The sequence below is a fragment of the Tauraco erythrolophus genome, chromosome 2 (genome assembly GCF_009769465.1).
Source record: "Tauraco erythrolophus isolate bTauEry1 chromosome 2, bTauEry1.pri, whole genome shotgun sequence".
Classification (NCBI taxonomy): Eukaryota; Metazoa; Chordata; class Aves; order Musophagiformes; family Musophagidae; genus Tauraco; species Tauraco erythrolophus.
Window position 1 is genome coordinate 67,470,053 of NC_141466.1, and position 16,385 is coordinate 67,486,437.

Genomic DNA, 16,385 nt, shown 5'->3' on the forward strand with positions numbered 1-16,385 from the left:
TCATGAAAAAGTAATTTGATTTCTTTTTTTTGAACAAACTGGTGCTGATTAGAGCTCTAGGAATGCGGTACAGCACACATTTTATAGGGTTTGGGGATGACATTAAATGAAATAGCAGGGCTGAGGTCCAGGTCTGAGATGGAAACTCCGGGGGGAGGGTGGAAGGTGAATTTCTGGAGGAGACTGGTGAAGAAGAGAAAGAGCTCCATTTTGGCAAGATTCTCACCGGCGCAGATCCTCCGCCCTGAAACGAAATGCAGAACAGACCATTAGAGAGCCAGTGGGAGCTGCTGCTTCAGTAGTTGGAAGAAATAAAAACCTCTGAGCAGCTCTTATTCTGAGGAACATCAGTGGAAATTTAGAACACTTGAAATGTCATATCCTAGCTATAAATAAAGAACACAGTAGTTTTTAAAAGCCTATTGAGTACAAGAATCATCTGAGAGAGAGGATACTTGATCTTCAGAGGTACGATAACCTGGTGATTTTTTTTTTCTTCGTCTAAATGCTTTCATTTGGGGAGAAATATACAGAAATGCAATCTGAATTCCTTAATTCCAGTTTTCAATAACATTTGTATTTTTCGTAATTTTCAGGTTTTTCTTCTACTTGATTCAATTTTTGCATCCCAGACCAATTTTGACTGATTTAGTCTAGACTTTGGGTCTATTAATCTAGTCACAGGCAATTTTTTATATTAAATTTTGTCAGAAAAGACCTTGGAGACTCACAAATGCTGGCTAGAGTGAGACTGAGGAGGAAGGTGGTGGAGATATTCTATGGAGCCCCTAATGTAAGCCTTTCTTCAAAAACACTGTGAATATAAGTTTTTCTCAATCCTGGTTAAATTTAGCAGCTTGTAAACTGCCTTAATCAGAGCATGGTGATTCAAGATCAGAACTAGCAAAGACCTGAACTAAGATTTGCTTTTAACTGCCTTGTGTGAGAGAAAGAAAATGGAAGAGCTATTGCATGGCTGTGCTATGAAAAGCCCCCCAGGGAAAGCCTAGACCTGACACTCCCTGGATGCGCTTTCATGTAGGACATCTAGACTTAAATCTGAAAAAGGCCTGTAAGTTGAAAGTAGCATAAGCCCTTTTATGAAAAAAATCTATTTACTATATATTCAATGGTGAGTATGATAAGAAATGACCTTATTCAAATATCATGCAGAATTAAAAATGCACAAATAGGGTCTCTAAAAAATGCAGTGTTGTGGATATGATAGACAAGTTACCCAAAGACTGATGTATAGGAACTTAATTGAGCAATGACAGAGCTTGCAAAGCAGGAGAAATGCCAGAGAAGGAGTAGTCATTGTGAGGGTAGGAATCTCCTATGCTTTGACAAATGGTGCAGGTGTGTAAGCTTAGGTGAATGCCATGCTCTGTGGAAGCCTCAAAAAGCAAACCTTTTCTGTCCTTTGATTTTACACAGAATTTGGGATTTTATTTAAGGCGACTTTTCTTTGTTGGCACAGTATATGAAGTCTTGATCCTGGCCGACATTATTCAGGACTTTTTAAAAGGGACGTGCAAAAATTAACCATAATTTCCCAGGAAAGACACAGAAACTACCTTCCCTGTGTGCTTTGTGTGTGGTCATAGACAATGCAGCTGGATATGGTAAGAATCAGAGACAAAGAAGCTCAGACTATAGAGGAGTTGCAGGCTACAGATTATGGAACAGAAATGTGTTGTCTAAAACCATCATGGAATTTGCTGAAAGCCTCTCTCATATTTAAGAAAGCACTACAAATTCTGATTTATAATGATTGCGTACTAACTGACGGACTAATAACATCCAGAGGCTGGAGGAATTAGCAGACATCTGTGAGCACTCTTTCTTATCAGAGGCGTGTCCTGAGAAATCAGTGAAACACGTGTTGTGAAATGGTCCCATGAAAAAGACGTGTGTGGAGGCCAAGCTTCAGTAACATAAAACCCACTGGTACAAGTCATTCTTGTCTAAGATTTCTAACTGCAACAGCAGTAAATGGAAAGGAGAAGGCACCTGCTGAAAAAGGCATAAAAGCATCTTTCTTCATGAACTTTCCTTTGGCGTCAAGAAAGTGTTCAGGATAGAACACATCTGGTTTCTCCCACTGTGATTTGTCTTGCAGGACAGAGGTCAGTAAGGGGATGATGTAGGTTCCCTGTGAAATAAGACAGTAGAATTAATCCATGAGCAAATATTGTGGTGACAGTAAGGGCAATAAGACATCAAGACTGTCAGCTTGCAGAAGAAGATTATTTTGACTGCTGTTATGTGACTTCATTAGAGAGTTCATGTTTATCATGTTAACCTGGTTTGAGAAAGAAAAAATGCATAAGTAACAATCTTGTAAGCATCTCACCTTGGGAATGAAATAGCCTTTGAGAGTGACATCTGCAGCAGTTTCATGAGGCAAATCCAATGGCAAGATATTAGCGAACCTCTGAATTTCATGGATGACAGCATCTGTATATGGCATTTGAGTTCGATGCTCAATTCGTGGAGGGTTTGACCCTATCACTTGCTCTATCTCTTTTTGGACCTTTCCTGAGGAAAGAATCAACTATAAGAAACAAAGAAGGACTCATTCATCCCTGAGACATATTGTACTTTATGAAGTATAAAAAACCTTGAATGAAAACCATAAACTCTCCCAAATCTTTTCTTCCTTTCAGAAGTAATGAAACGTGGACAAAACTGCAGTGTTTATTTCTTTACCGATAAAAAACCTAAACCCTCCTCTTTTTCTGCCCTTTCTTCTGCCTAAAGTTTCTTACTCTGACCAAGAGGCGTTTCAAAAACCCCACTTGACTCTTAACAACCCTGTATGATAAACTGGAATGCAGATGTCAGACAGAGCAACTCCCTGAATCTTCTCAGGCACTTAGAGCCTCACTGTAGTCCATTTAGCATCTGCACAGACCTTTAGTTTATCAACAGCCTGTTTTTGAAGGAAACCTGGAACAATTTCATTCCCCAGCACAGGACAGCTCTGTTCTTCTTAATTAATAGTTTTTGACTGAGAAAAAGACCTGTCCCATATGAACTCTGTTTGTAATCTACCAGGAGGCTGACTAGTGTGTCCCTCACTAGGTCTGAACCACAGGGCACAGCGATACCTAGAAGATAATCAGCTACAAGTCTTGTTTTTTTGTAACTTAGTGTATTAACAGGTATGTTGACCCTCAAGGTTCCTGTTCAGTTCCTGGTGCCTTGAGTGTACATAAGACCACTTACTCTGAATTTCAGGATACTTTAGCATCAGCAGAAAGCCCCAGTTTAGAGTGGTGGAAATTGTCTCAACACCAGCAGCAAATAAATTTCCTACCAAGTTTATCAAGTTGTCATTATGGAAATACCCTTTGGTAGTGGATTTGTCCTGAAAGAAGCAGTTTAAATAAAAGGATGAAAACTTAAAGCTTTCCATGTGAAAATGCAACTTACATACCTAAACATTTACTAAGAAATAAATCCTGTATTTTAAAAAAGTGTGAAAGACAAAGAAGCACTTTGGGGTTGTACCTGTAGAATAGTGTTGACATAGGTTTTATCTTTTGCATGATCTCTGCCCTTACTGGGCTCAGATGTAAAGAGATCTGGTTTCTCTATGAAGAAGATAATTCAGATGTATCAGAGTCTCCAAATAAAGACTCCAGTAAAGCCCAGGTAGTGCTTTTGTTTTATAATGCATTATGTTTGTGAAAGAGCCATAAGGATTAAGACAACAGAGAAAACATAAAAAGAGTCAGCCTCAGTGAATATATTGCTATAGTCTGGAGAAAAACATAAATAAAGATAAACGTTTGCGGATTAAAAGGGGGTGGAACTGCAAGAGAGTGAAATATCGATTCAACTCTACTGATTTTTCAGATGTGTTTTGTCAAAAATAGATTCCCTAATGACATATAGCTATAATTATAAAGACTGAAAGGAAATTGTAAATGCATTCATATAACCATAAGACTTCAAATAAATAAGAAAAGAGTCCGTTACCTCCTGCTGTTTAACAAGGAAAGCATCAATAAAATTTCTTTGATCATTTTTGTCCAAAGTTTTGAGATGTTCTACAAAAGTAACTTTTACATAAGCATTGAATTCTTTTTTGTTTTGGAGAAGAGCCTTGTTAGCCCTCAGCAGGAATCCAAGATGTGGGAAGATGTTGTACATCTACGAGAGCAAAAGATGTTAGGGAGAATTTAGCAGCCAAAGATCTGAAAACACTACAGAAACAAATTAATAATATTGTGCCAGTTTTGCAGGTACAAAGACAAAGTCTTAACATGAATATTTTGTTCTGTAGAACATGAAAAAGTGACTGGAGAAATTCAAGGTGCAAAATCCATCAAGGAGCACTGATGGTAAAGAAACCTCTCAGACCCAAACTACTGGAAGCAGAGACTATTTTGCAGGAGTAAGGTAAATGTCAGACTCAAAAACCTGCAACTTTCCACCATGAAGATGGAAACATTGGCCAGCAACTTTTTTTATTGTTTTAGCCAGCTCTTCTGCCAACTGTGTTTTTCTGTTTCAAAGCCTGAAGGAACAGAAGTTAATCTGGTGTGTGACAGCATTGCATGTGAGTATCAGACCATATTTATTACTCATTGAGACATTTCAGTGTACTAGAAGCATGGAAAGACATCTTTTGTATCAGGGCTCCTTGTACAGGTAGACCACATACTCTATAGCTTCTCCCTGCCCCATGTTCTGAGAGCGTACTGTTTTGCCTGGGTACTTTTTATGTGTGAACTGTATTTTGAGGGAATGTTGAGCTTACTCTCCGTGCACTACATGGTCTGATTTTTTTCAGTCCAGATTTAGCACTCCTCAAACAGTAGCTTAAGTATGTTTTTGAAAGATTAGGGGTTTAGTTGCTGGCTTTAAGATTCCCAGACTGTCTCTCAAGCTTGTTTTGTCCCAGAAGGTGCTTGTAAACCTATTATCTCTCAGAGTGTCAAATTTTTCTCTTTAAGAGGAATAATTGACTACCAGTATTACTATGTTCCTATGGCATCCAGAGGAACAGCGATCTAAAAATGTTTATCATTACCGTAACCAAAGGTTTTCCAGCAAGCCTCATGTTTTCATTGGTCAACTGTAGAAGTCTCAGAAATCTGGAGTCTTTGTAGTCAAATCGTTTTCCAAGTAATATTGATACAATTATGTTAGCAACTGCTGCATTAATTATTTTACTAGCATCAAAGGGCTTTCCTACATAGCGAACAAAAGAATACATTACATTGTGGCAAGAGACTAAGTAAATTTAATACTAATTATTTCTATTTATTTATTACTCTTATTGATATTATTGGTTATTCAATGTTAGAATACCATGCCAAGACACAAAATGCCAGGGAAGTCAAATTCATCAAATTGTTTCAGCCTGAGTACAGGATTTCTTAAAAAGGGCTGAACTTGAGAAGGTTTCTGGCAAGCCTCTGAGTACTTGAATAAAACCTTAGAGGTTTGAGGAATGAATCCTCTACCTACCTTCTTGTGACCCAATGACATCTGCCAGATACCCATATTCCTCCACAATGCGGTCTTCAATGGCCCTTTTTCCCATTCCAAAGTCTCGTAAGGTTGTTAGAGTAAATCTTCGCATCACCTTCCAGTTTTCACCACGAGCAAAAATAATCCCTGACACAAAGAGAACATTTCAAGGTGACTTTAAAGATTTTAAATAACTAATTTTTACACAAATAATGTAGACATTTAGTCGGAGTCACTTTTAAAACAAGGTAAATTACATCTGACTGAGGAAAAAAACAACTTAAAGTATTTTCAGGCCTTATGAATAAGTTTGTTGCAGACAAAAAGTAGGATAAACTATTTAAGAATATATATCTCTCAGAGATATTTGTCACTGAAAGAAAGAGGACATTACAAATTCAATTTCAAACTGCTGGTCATCATACTGTGGATGTGGAATTACTCTGAGACCTCATATCTCTGATGATTGCAGGAGAAACCTGGCTAGGCACAAATGTCTTAAAATTTAGATAGAGTCTTAAAACCTCCTCAATCAGTTTTTCACTGGAATTGTTACACCATTTGGCTAACCAGTTACATTTTTTTCAAAGAAAAAAAAATTAAAGAAACCTTACATGCAATAATGTGATAAAAAGATGCAACTGTTAAAATGTTTGCAGAGTTTTCCCGAATTTGTCAGGAATAATTTGTCAGCAGTAGTATAATATTCATTTTAGGAAAAGGACGTTCTATGATAAGCCCAAAACAACAGAAGTCCAGAACCAACTAAAGAGAGCTAGAAATGCATTCCCTGGCATGCATGTCCCTGTTCTAGATCCTGAAAGTGTGAGACTATCCGTTATCTGTTGCTGTGGTTATTGTTATAATTATGGTTGTTTTGTTGTCACTGTCAGTAGTTTCAAATTTGAATAAACCCACTGAAGTCAATGAAATTGCTTTCTATTTCCAATGCCTTGGATAGTCTATGATCCAAAGTGATGTGCCAGCCTCTGCTTCTTCTGTAAGAAAAAACTTTTTTGAATAAATCAAGCTGATGAGGAAAAAGAAAATCAACTCACCGTGTCCTTTGGTCATATCTTCAAAGATGGGGATTATAGGTCTCTCTGCAAAAGCATCTGCCTGGTTTACGAGAGCTTCCTTCACTGTCTCATACCCAGAAATCACTACTATTTGCCTTGGCCCCATCTGAACACTGAAGACTGGTCCATATACTTTTGACAGCTGTCAGAAAAAGATAACGGTAATTTACAGCTTTTACAGCTTACAAATAAATTCACCATCCTTTCACTGCTGCTGATTTTCCTGTCCTGCCTCTAAGTTACTAAAACGTTCAATATTTTCCTAAGTACAGAGAAGGAAAATTGATTTAAATAATGTGAACCTGCCAGACATTATGATAGCTAATCACTAAATGGCACAGTCAGGAGTGGAGTCTCATTGTGCTAAACTCAGCACAAGCGTTAACAGCTGAAACCCCAAGTCAGTCAAGGGTTGTGCTGACAGCTCTGTTTTCCCTCAAGAACCCCTGTAAATTCAACTTTTGCCTCATGTTTTCACACTGATCTCTGTGTTATTGTTTTTCTTTTGTTTACAGGTTAAACCTGTTCAAGCTTTTGCTACCATTATTGTATAAAACCCACAGTATTTTTCTGGACCAGGATCTAGCATTAGGTAAATTCTCACTTTTTCTGTATGACTACATCCACAACGAATCTGTCTCAGAGACAATGTGTCAAAACAGAGTCGACTTTTTCAAAGCAAAGCAATTTATTAACGGTTACTTAAAAGGACAAAGGGAAAGAAAACCAGTTACTTGAGAGGATAAAAAGAAACAAAGCCAGATCTTAAAAACAACACCTTCTCCCCCCTTTCCTTTTCTTTCCGGCTCTACCTTCTCCCCCAGCGATGCAGGGGGGCAGGGAATGGGGGAGTACAGGTCAGTTCATCCCATGTTGTAACTGATGCTCCTTTTCTTAAAGGAGGAGGAGTCCTTACACCCTTTTTCCTTGCTCCAGTGGATCTCCTACCCACAAGGAAAAAACCACAGACTTCTCCAGAGTGAGTCCTACCACAAGATGCAATCCTTCCCCATCGGATTGCTCCAGTGCGGGCTTTACCACAGTCTCGAATTCTTAGGGAGTTGTTGCCACTCGCTCCGGCGTGGGTCGTCATATAGACTCTAGATGTGTCTCTACCTTGTTCGTCTCATGCTCCACGACTGTCCTCAGGCTCAGGCATCTCTTCTCCAACGTGAACTTCTCCACGGGCTGCGAGTGGGTCTCTGCTCCACCGAGTCTGTCCTGGCTGCAGGGCGGCCACCTGCCGTCTCGCCACCAGTTGCAGGGGAAACTCAGCTCCAGCACACCTCGTCCCATTCCATCTTCACTGACCTGGTGTCTATGTGGCCATTTCTCTCAGATCTCAGTCCTCTCTGGGTGAACTCGGCCCAGCGGGCACCCCGGGAACGGGACACTCCCTTACTTCCCCAGGCAGCTCCGCCGCCGCCATCCTCAGCGGGTGGTGCCGGCCCAGCGTGGGCAGTCACCTGACTGGGAGCCAGGGAGCACGAACAGCGCCCTCCTCCCTTCTCTCCCCACTCCCAGGTAAAAGCGCACCTTTTCCGGTTCCTTTATCCCAGCCTAAATAGTGCAATTCGCAGAGGCGCCAATTGGCTCAACCCTGAGGGGGATGGGAGTCCGATCTGGTGGGCAGAACCGGGTCTGACCTGGTTCCAAAACCAGGGAAGTCACAGGGAGCGAATCCCCTCTTCTGCCACCAGAACCCCTTTACATCAAACCATCACACAATGTTTGGCCTAAGCTGATAACTTTTTAGCTTTTATAAGCAGATTCATTTTCATATAACTCAATGTTCCTGATTCTCTTGGCAACAGGAGAGTGGTTTCCTGACTGTATTTATTTTCTAAGATGTTCGCACAGAGAAACAGAAGGCAACTATTTAGCATTGATACGCAAAATGTTCAGCAACTGGTAAGTAAGTCCAGCCAGCTATAAGAAATAACATAGCAGCAGTGTCTGAATTCAGAGTAGCTTCTTCAGTGATGATACTTTTATCCCAAACTGCTGTATCTGTGGCAGAATATGATCTTTTCAAGGGATGTTCTCCAGTAAGGACTTTCCAATGCTTGCAACGTTGATTGCATATGGTCTTCAGCTGCGTTTGCACGCTAAGTATGTGTGAATTTTAAACCTTGAGCTAAGCTCAAGTCAGAGAACCAAACTTCTCCATTAGAATGGATTCACTGGAATTATAGCAGAGATTTGTTGGTTCTGTTGGACTGAAAAGAGATGAAGCTTGCTTTTCCAACTCAGTTAGGCTTCATTGGATAGCTACAGATGATTTTCCAGATACTGTGTCTCAGCAGTCTTTTGATTTGTGGATGTAGCATACATACAGATATGTAGGTGCAAATATCCTTTAAAAAATAATCAGCAAGGAAGACATATGTAATTTCAATGTCTATGTAGAAAAACCTCTAAGGACCAGGTTCATAGAAGTCTTCTAATTCAAGATCAGGAAAATCCTACAATAAACTAGGTTAAGAAAGTAGTAGAAAATACCCAAAAGATTTATCACTTTGGTTTGCTAACAGCTTTGCTCTATATTCTGGCAACTGTTGGCCCTGAATATTAAGCATATATAGTTATCTTCAGCTTTTGGGGAAGAAAGGAGGAAAGGGTGGTAAGAAACACCAGACAAGGGGCAATGGCTTTAAACTGAAAGAGGGTAGATTTAGATTAGATATAAGGAAGAAATTTTTTACAATGAAGGTGGTGAGGCACTGGAACAGGTTGCCCAGAGAAGTTGTGGCTGCCCCATCCCTGGAGGTGTTCAAGGCCAGGTTGGATGAGGCTTTGAGCAACCTGATGTAGTGGAAGGTGTCCCTGCCCATGGCAGGGGCGTTGGAACTAGATGATCTTTGAGGTCCCTTCCAACCCAAACCGTTCAATGATTCTATGATTCTATATAAATCAGTGGAAAGTGGAAGGAGTTATACCACATATCAAAACCACTTCTTATTCAGTTGCCTTTTTCACAAAATTGCCGCAAAAATAAGGTGAACACCTGTAGTTAATTTGAGAATTGTTTAAGACTGAAAGCTAGATGCATGAAGTTGCAGTGAAGAAAGCAAGTATTACAGGAAAGAACAAATCTCTCTGCATTCAAAGTTTTCTGCTCAAATAACAGTCTCCTGTCCTTTGCTAAGGGTCATCTGTAGATGTAACACTTTGGGTGCAATAGGAGAAACTCTCTGCCATCTTGGACTATGAGGCTTGGTGATATGTGCAGTTATGGGACCAATAGTGATTACCTGTAGATAAGTCCTGTAGGGTCTCTTAAAATCAAACAAATGCAGATTTCCAATGATGGGTAATGCTCTTGGTCCTGGAGGAAAATTCTTCACCCGGTGATTCTTCCAGAAACCTCCCATTTTCAAAATGGATAGAAAAATCAGGATTAGCACTAAACCGATGGAAGTGTAGCTGCTCCAGTCCATCTCTATTCAGCCAAGTATTTGCTACAGAAGAGAAACGAGAAAATGTGGACTCTGGATCTCTGCCTTCCTGCAAAAATTTCCTTTGAGAGATACTTATACTAGTCCATAAACCTCTTTCCCAGTGAAGAGTATGTTTTTCTTGCGATTGATGACTGGTTTTGTTCTCTTCCCCTGTGCTTGCTAATAAGTCCTCAGTATGGTACTGAGACAGGTAAATGTTTGCTAGCCATGCCCGTGTGACTGGGTGAGAGTGTAGCTCACTGTCCAAGAGTGAAAGTCCAAGAACACAGAGAATCATAGGTCATCAACCTGGTGTTTAGTACAAAAGTCATAAATTCTGCATGCTCTTCAGGTTACTGATTAGCTATATTTTCGTCATTAGTATAGGCACAGCCTTGATACCCTGAAAACTGAAATCAGAATGCCAATGCCCAAGAGATTAATCCACAGGGATTTATTTTTTTTTAAGTGCTTAGGAATTGATATAACTTTGTTTTCATCAAATTCGTTGGGAATTTCAAATCACAGAATGGCAGAATTGTTAAGGTTGGAGAGGACTTCTGAAGGTCAGCTGGTCCAACCCCCCTGCTCAAGCAGGACCACCTAGAATTTTTTGCCCAAGATTATGTCCAGATGGCTTTTGACTATCTCCAAGGAGGGATACTCCTCAGTCTCCCTGGGCAACCTGTGCCAGTGCTTGGTCACTATCACAGTAAGAAAATGTTTCCTGATGCTCAGAAGGAACCTCCTGCATTTCAGCTTGTGCCCATGGCCTCTGGTCCTGGCACTGGACACCACTAAAAAGAGCCTGGGTTTGTCTTCTTTGTACCCTTGCTGCAGATGTTTATGCACACTGATAAGATTCCTCTGAGCCTTCTCTCCTCTAGGCTAAACAGTCCCAGCCCTTGCCTGCTCAGTCCTGCTGATTTCATCCAGCAGGTTCCTGCAGTGCCAGCAGGTAGTGAGTGAGCTGAGCAAGGTGAAAAGAATTGCAGAAATAAAAGCTGGAAGAAAAAGAGGAAAAGGAGGAGAAAAAGTAGTAAAAGAAGGAACCAGAGGAAGAAGAACAGGAAGACTGGGAGAAGTGACTGGACTCGATGATCTTAAGGTTCTTTTCCAACCTAAATGATTCTATGATTCTATGATTATCATGGAGATGAGTGACAGGTTGTGAGTGTTTCTTCCCTGCTTGGGAACATTTCCCCTTGGACCAATGTTTGTGGCTCCTTCAAGCTCTGACAGGCAATGTCTCTAGACACGTCTTGAACCAAATAAGTTGTTTCTAAAGTGTTAAGTTTATGGTAGTCAAATACTTTACTGCTCTATGGTGTTTTACATGATGTGTGAAGAGAACTTGTTCAGGTTCTTCGAGGAACAGGGGAAAATTCTTGTGCTGCTTAGTCATCTGAGTGAGCAAGACTCGGTAGAGCAAAAGCCATTCTTTTCACTATCTCAATTCTCCTCACCTAACATGAACTGAAGAAAAAAATATCCAAATTGGATGCAGACATAGAGGTCATTGGCCAAACTTGATGGAAAATTTGGCAATCTGGTCACATTGACTGTGTCACTCACAATAAAGTAAGCATCTTTGCACCTTTGAAGACAATGCTGGCGAGAGTTTGATTCTAAAGTTGGGTTTGGTTTTTTTTAAGAATTCCATAGATCTTATGAATATGCATATTATTCTGAAGTAAGTTAGTTCTTAGTTCCAAGTGTAGGATTTCCTCTGGTACTCTTCAACATGTTTGCATAGTAGTTCTGAATTGAGACGACATCTATCATTTTCTTGTGGTAGGTTGTACTAGTATTTATGTGTATCTCTGTGTGTGTCTCTGGAGGAATGTGTAAAGAACCAAGGTCTACCTTGGAGGTCAGAGAAGAGAAAATGTCGTTGTATGAGTATGTATGTGATCTGTGCAGTACCAGAGACTGATCCCTGGCTTGTTTGCTTAATGAGAAGGTGCATAGATGTAGGGACACATATGCAGCGGTGGACTGTTAATATATTTTGTATTGAATGCATGTATTTTTTGTTTCTGAGTCAGAAAGATATCTGAAAAAAGCTCTAGGAATAGTGTAGACCTTAAAGGGCTTTGGGTGGATGGAAAACTCATTGGAAGGGAAGAGGTCCAGGTCTGCAATGGAAACTCTTAGTGGAGGTGAGAGGTGAACTTCTTCAGGAGGCTTGTGAAGAAAAGGAAGAGCTTTCTTTTGACAAGAGCCTCACCATACATACTTTGTTAACAGGTTGATCCTGATGAGAAAGGGAGAAGACTGTATGTCCCCAAGAAATATCAAATACAGTTGATCATCTGCTCATTTAATTCATGCATTTAATCAGCATCAACTTTGAATACAAATGTTAAAAGAAATTTTGTAGGTAAATGTTCAGTAAATGTCTTCAAAATAAATTTACCTTTCAGTAATAAAATACAAAGATACTGCTCTGAAAGAGGTAGTACTGAATATCTGTAAGACAGTCTTCAAAGTTATGATCACCCACTGGTGTTTCAGAAAAGGTCTGAGTGTCAATAAGACTGACTTTTGGTTAGTTTAAATAACAAATAATTGCTAATAAGGTGAAATAATAATAAGATAATTTTTTTATTTCTTTAAGTCCAACTCTTTTGTTTCATTTTGTTAAAATTTAATCTACCTGTATTTAATCTATTTAAAAATTTTAAAAAAAAGATACACTGCATTAGAAACATTAAATTTGTAGTTTTCACTTAGAAAACCACCAATCTTAGTGGCTTCTGTTAGTTTGACCCTTCAAGAGAAAGACATCTGTTTTCTGATTAGGACTGGATACAAGAAAATATCTTTTAAAAGATGGCTGACCTAACCTCCAAAATGCTGTTGATTTGAAAAATATCAACAGTCTCCTAAGGTTTCTTCTGAGAATGATAAAATCCAAGAAAGAGCTTTCAGTATCCTGATGATGGAATCTAATTTCAAGTTGAAAGCTACACACAGTAGCTGTCATTTAACTCAGCTTTTTCAGATATTTTTGTGAACAGCTTAATGAATGTTGATACTGAATGAGTTTTTACCTACTTAATAAACTCCATCTTATTCAAGCTTTTTTTTTAATGTGAAAACAAGTCCAGGTGAGAACAAAGGTGAGATAGAAAGTGTGTTTGGTGATTATTGGAGAGGATAAAACATTGGCAGTCTTTTATGAGAAAGAAAAATACTGGTCATCATGAACCTCAAATTTAGAGCAGTTGTACTTTAACTTTGGTTTACTTTTTAGTTCCATCCTCAAAGCTTGTCCTTCACCCTGTGTCTCGTTGAACTCCTTGCTTTCCTTTCTTGCCTCTATATGGCTCCCTCTTTGCTGAGCAAAGGGATTCTTAGCAAAACATTTAAGCTTCTGTAAGGCTGGACACCTCTCCTTAGTGTCCAGTAAAATATTATATGGAAATTGCACCTATGTTAAGCTCTACAAACTCAGGGTATTCAAATCTTTGATTAATCTGGAAATAACCAACCAAAGAAAATACCCTAAGACAGAGAACCAAATACCACTGACATCTGAAGTATGGAGGTGAGCGATTAGGGTAAAGAACCTTAGGAGAAACAAATGATACACTTCAAGGGCATGGTCACATTGAAAACAAAGTGGTGTTTAAAGATCTGATTAAACAAAGGTTATCTAGAAAGCCAACAACTACTGTTTTTCATTTCCTTGTGACACCACTGCAGGCATCTTTGTGAACTGTCTGTTTGCATAGAGTCCATTTGGAGTGAAGAGCAGTCTGAAACATGCTGGGGAAATTCTGTGTATAATCTTTTCATATAGGGTAGTCAAAGGGTTTAGATTCATCTGTCTTGAGCTGAAGCCCTTGTCTAAAGCTTCTGACCGTAGTGAATGCACGAATTTTGGGTTGTGCATGAGCAGCAGCTCTCCACTATAGCAGGATTGAGACCACAGGAGGAAATCAAATCTGCATGGATGACCAAAACAAGAGATTTGATTTATTGTCTTGCTCCGAGCTGCACTGATCTATGCCAAGACTGCCTGACAAATAATCCAGACAGCCCTCATTGCAGGTTTTTTGCATGCCTCCTTGTCCCTTTTCCTATTTCTTTGGCTTCCCCATCTTGGCCCACTACTATTTAAATTTGGTTTGATCTCAGATTTGCTACATCTGTACCTGAGGTTAATATTTCAGCTTCAGCTATACTTACAGAGGCACTGCTGGACTTTCAAGGTTATGCTCCCCAGAAGGTTCCTAATTCTCCCCTACAATTATCTGTGCTATTAGGCCATTTCTCATACAACACAATATTTTGGTTTTCATTTTAATTTATCAGAGCGTTATATTGTTTCACATCCAGCAATTTCTCATATAATGGTGGGTAGTTTCTCACATCCTGACCATTTAGAATCATAGAATGGTTAGGGTTGGAAGGGACCTCAAAGATCATCTAGTTCTAACCCCCCTGCCATGCACAGAGAAATCCTCCACTACACCAGGTTGCCCAAAGCCTCATCCAACCTGCCAACCTGGCCTTGAACACTTTCAGGGATGGGGCATCCACAACTTCTCCGGGCAACCTGTTCCAGTGCCTCACCACCCTCAATGTAAAAAATGTCTTCCTTATATCTAATCTAAATCTGCCCTCTTTCAGTTTAAAGCCATTGCCCCTTGTCTTATCACTACATGCCCTTGTAAAAAGTCCCTCTCCATTTAGCCTAACAAACAGAATTACATTCTCAGTAAGTTAGTTAGTTAGTTATTAACTAACTTTCTTCTCTCTTTCAAAAGTCCCTCTCCATTTAGCCTTACTTCATGTGAGTTTAGTCATCCAAGTGCACCATGTGGTTTAAGACGTCGCTTCTAGTCCTATTTCTCGTTTGATGTTTTTACAACACGTGCTTTTTACGTTTTGAATTGTCCTAATGCTTTTGCTGTATCATTAATAGTTTTTAAGTATTGTGAACATCAGAATGGACATATCAAAGTATTTTTCACTGATACATTTGTAATACCTTTTCCAGTTGTTAAAGTCATATATACAACTCACATGATTTTTAGCCATTTAAAACATCATTTCCCAGGCTAAGCTAGACTTCTAGGGTTCCTCTTTGTCAAAAAGGAAACAAAGAATTTCCTGAAAATGATGGCTGGGTTAGGCAGAATAAATCTCCATGTAGAGGGATCCATCTCCCTACTCTGTTTTTTGAGAGAACCTAAAGGACTGATTTCTCTGGGGCAGTAATCTTCTGAAAAAAGGCAGAGGACAATAATGATAAGATTTTTATAGTCTGTCTATGTAAGGAATCTTTTGCAAGCACTTCAATACTTTGTAAATTATGCACAAAATACTTCCAAAATCTTTGCACGTGTGATACCTACACTGTTAAATACCTTCTCATATTTTAGAAAAAATATTGTTTGAAAGCTTTGAAAAGATAAAAGATTTCTTCTAGCCAACAAGGTGTGAAAGAATCAGTCCTTGCATATCTGCAAAAGAGCATGTCTGAACTAAAGTGTGTTATGACAAATGCATTTTCATTCGTAGACAGAAATCTGACATATATACCAGTATATAGCTGATATACCATATGGGATAGTCCTGCCTAGTATCTTTCTAAAGTTTTCCAAGGAAAAATACATCAGCAGAACCAAAACCATCTGTGCTATTTTATATGAGAGGACTTTTCTTCTTAAATCTGACAAGACTTGAAATAAGATGGTGATAAAAAAAAGGTCTGGAAAGTTCACCCACTGTAGCTTGTCCTTCTGAGATGTTAGTGGTAGCTTTCTATGTCTGAATGATACTCAGAGGCACTGTAATCCTTCTGTTAGAGTTTCATTTCCCATCCATTGCCTCTCAATGGATTACTTCACGTAGGTAGACACAGATGTGTGACTCCACTCCCAGCTACTATCATCTCCTACAGTTCCTTCAGATACCTCAAATTTTTTCTCTCTAAATTGAGCAGCCACTATCAACACTTCCCAGGTAGAGTTAATTTACATTAATTTAGCTTCAGTCTTCTTTCTGCTTTGTCCTGTTTCAGGAGGCAGTGACTTCATAGTGACTAACCACACAGAAGTTCTCCACTAAGTCTTCTGCAGGTTGAACATACTTGCTTTCCAGCCAGCTCCTGAAAACTTACACTTTTTCTTCGAGCTAGCATTTAGTTCGATTCATATCTATTGACATAAATAGTGCTACTCTCCACTTATTACTGTTGGGCTTAGTAAGATGTATTATGTAATTACCTATTTTTCATAGCTCCTACTTGATTGTCTTATTGTTTCCTTGAAACACTCTAAATCTGTGCCAATAATGACATTTTTCACCATTTCACTTTCTTCTCTCTTTCAATAACTGTATTAACAAAGAATTTTGATACTCA

At 39.2% G+C, this 16,385-nt stretch overlaps 2 protein-coding genes across 2 annotated transcripts in view; both read right to left on the reverse strand.

Annotated features, from left to right (window-relative positions):
• Nucleotides 1-10,021, reverse strand: LOC104380581 (cytochrome P450 2K1-like). The gene is made up of 9 exons (XM_009988096.2): nt 9,821-10,021; nt 6,546-6,708; nt 5,485-5,634; nt 5,045-5,205; nt 3,988-4,161; nt 3,232-3,373; nt 2,357-2,541; nt 2,014-2,155; nt 1-244 (listed from the first exon to the last, which is right to left on the reverse strand). The coding sequence occupies exons 1-9, from the start codon at nt 10,004-10,006 to the stop codon at nt 57-59; spliced, it is 1,491 nt and encodes a 496-aa protein (XP_009986398.2). The 5' UTR covers nt 10,007-10,021; the 3' UTR covers nt 1-56.
• Nucleotides 9,989-16,385, reverse strand: part of RHAG (Rh associated glycoprotein) — a 22,675-nt gene continuing 16,278 nt past the window's right edge. Inside the window, exon 10 of the mRNA XM_086631434.1 lies at nt 9,989-10,027. Within this exon, the coding sequence (XP_086487560.1) occupies nt 10,013-10,027 (15 nt within the window). The 3' untranslated portion in view covers nt 9,989-10,012. The remainder of the gene's footprint in view (nt 10,028-16,385) is intronic.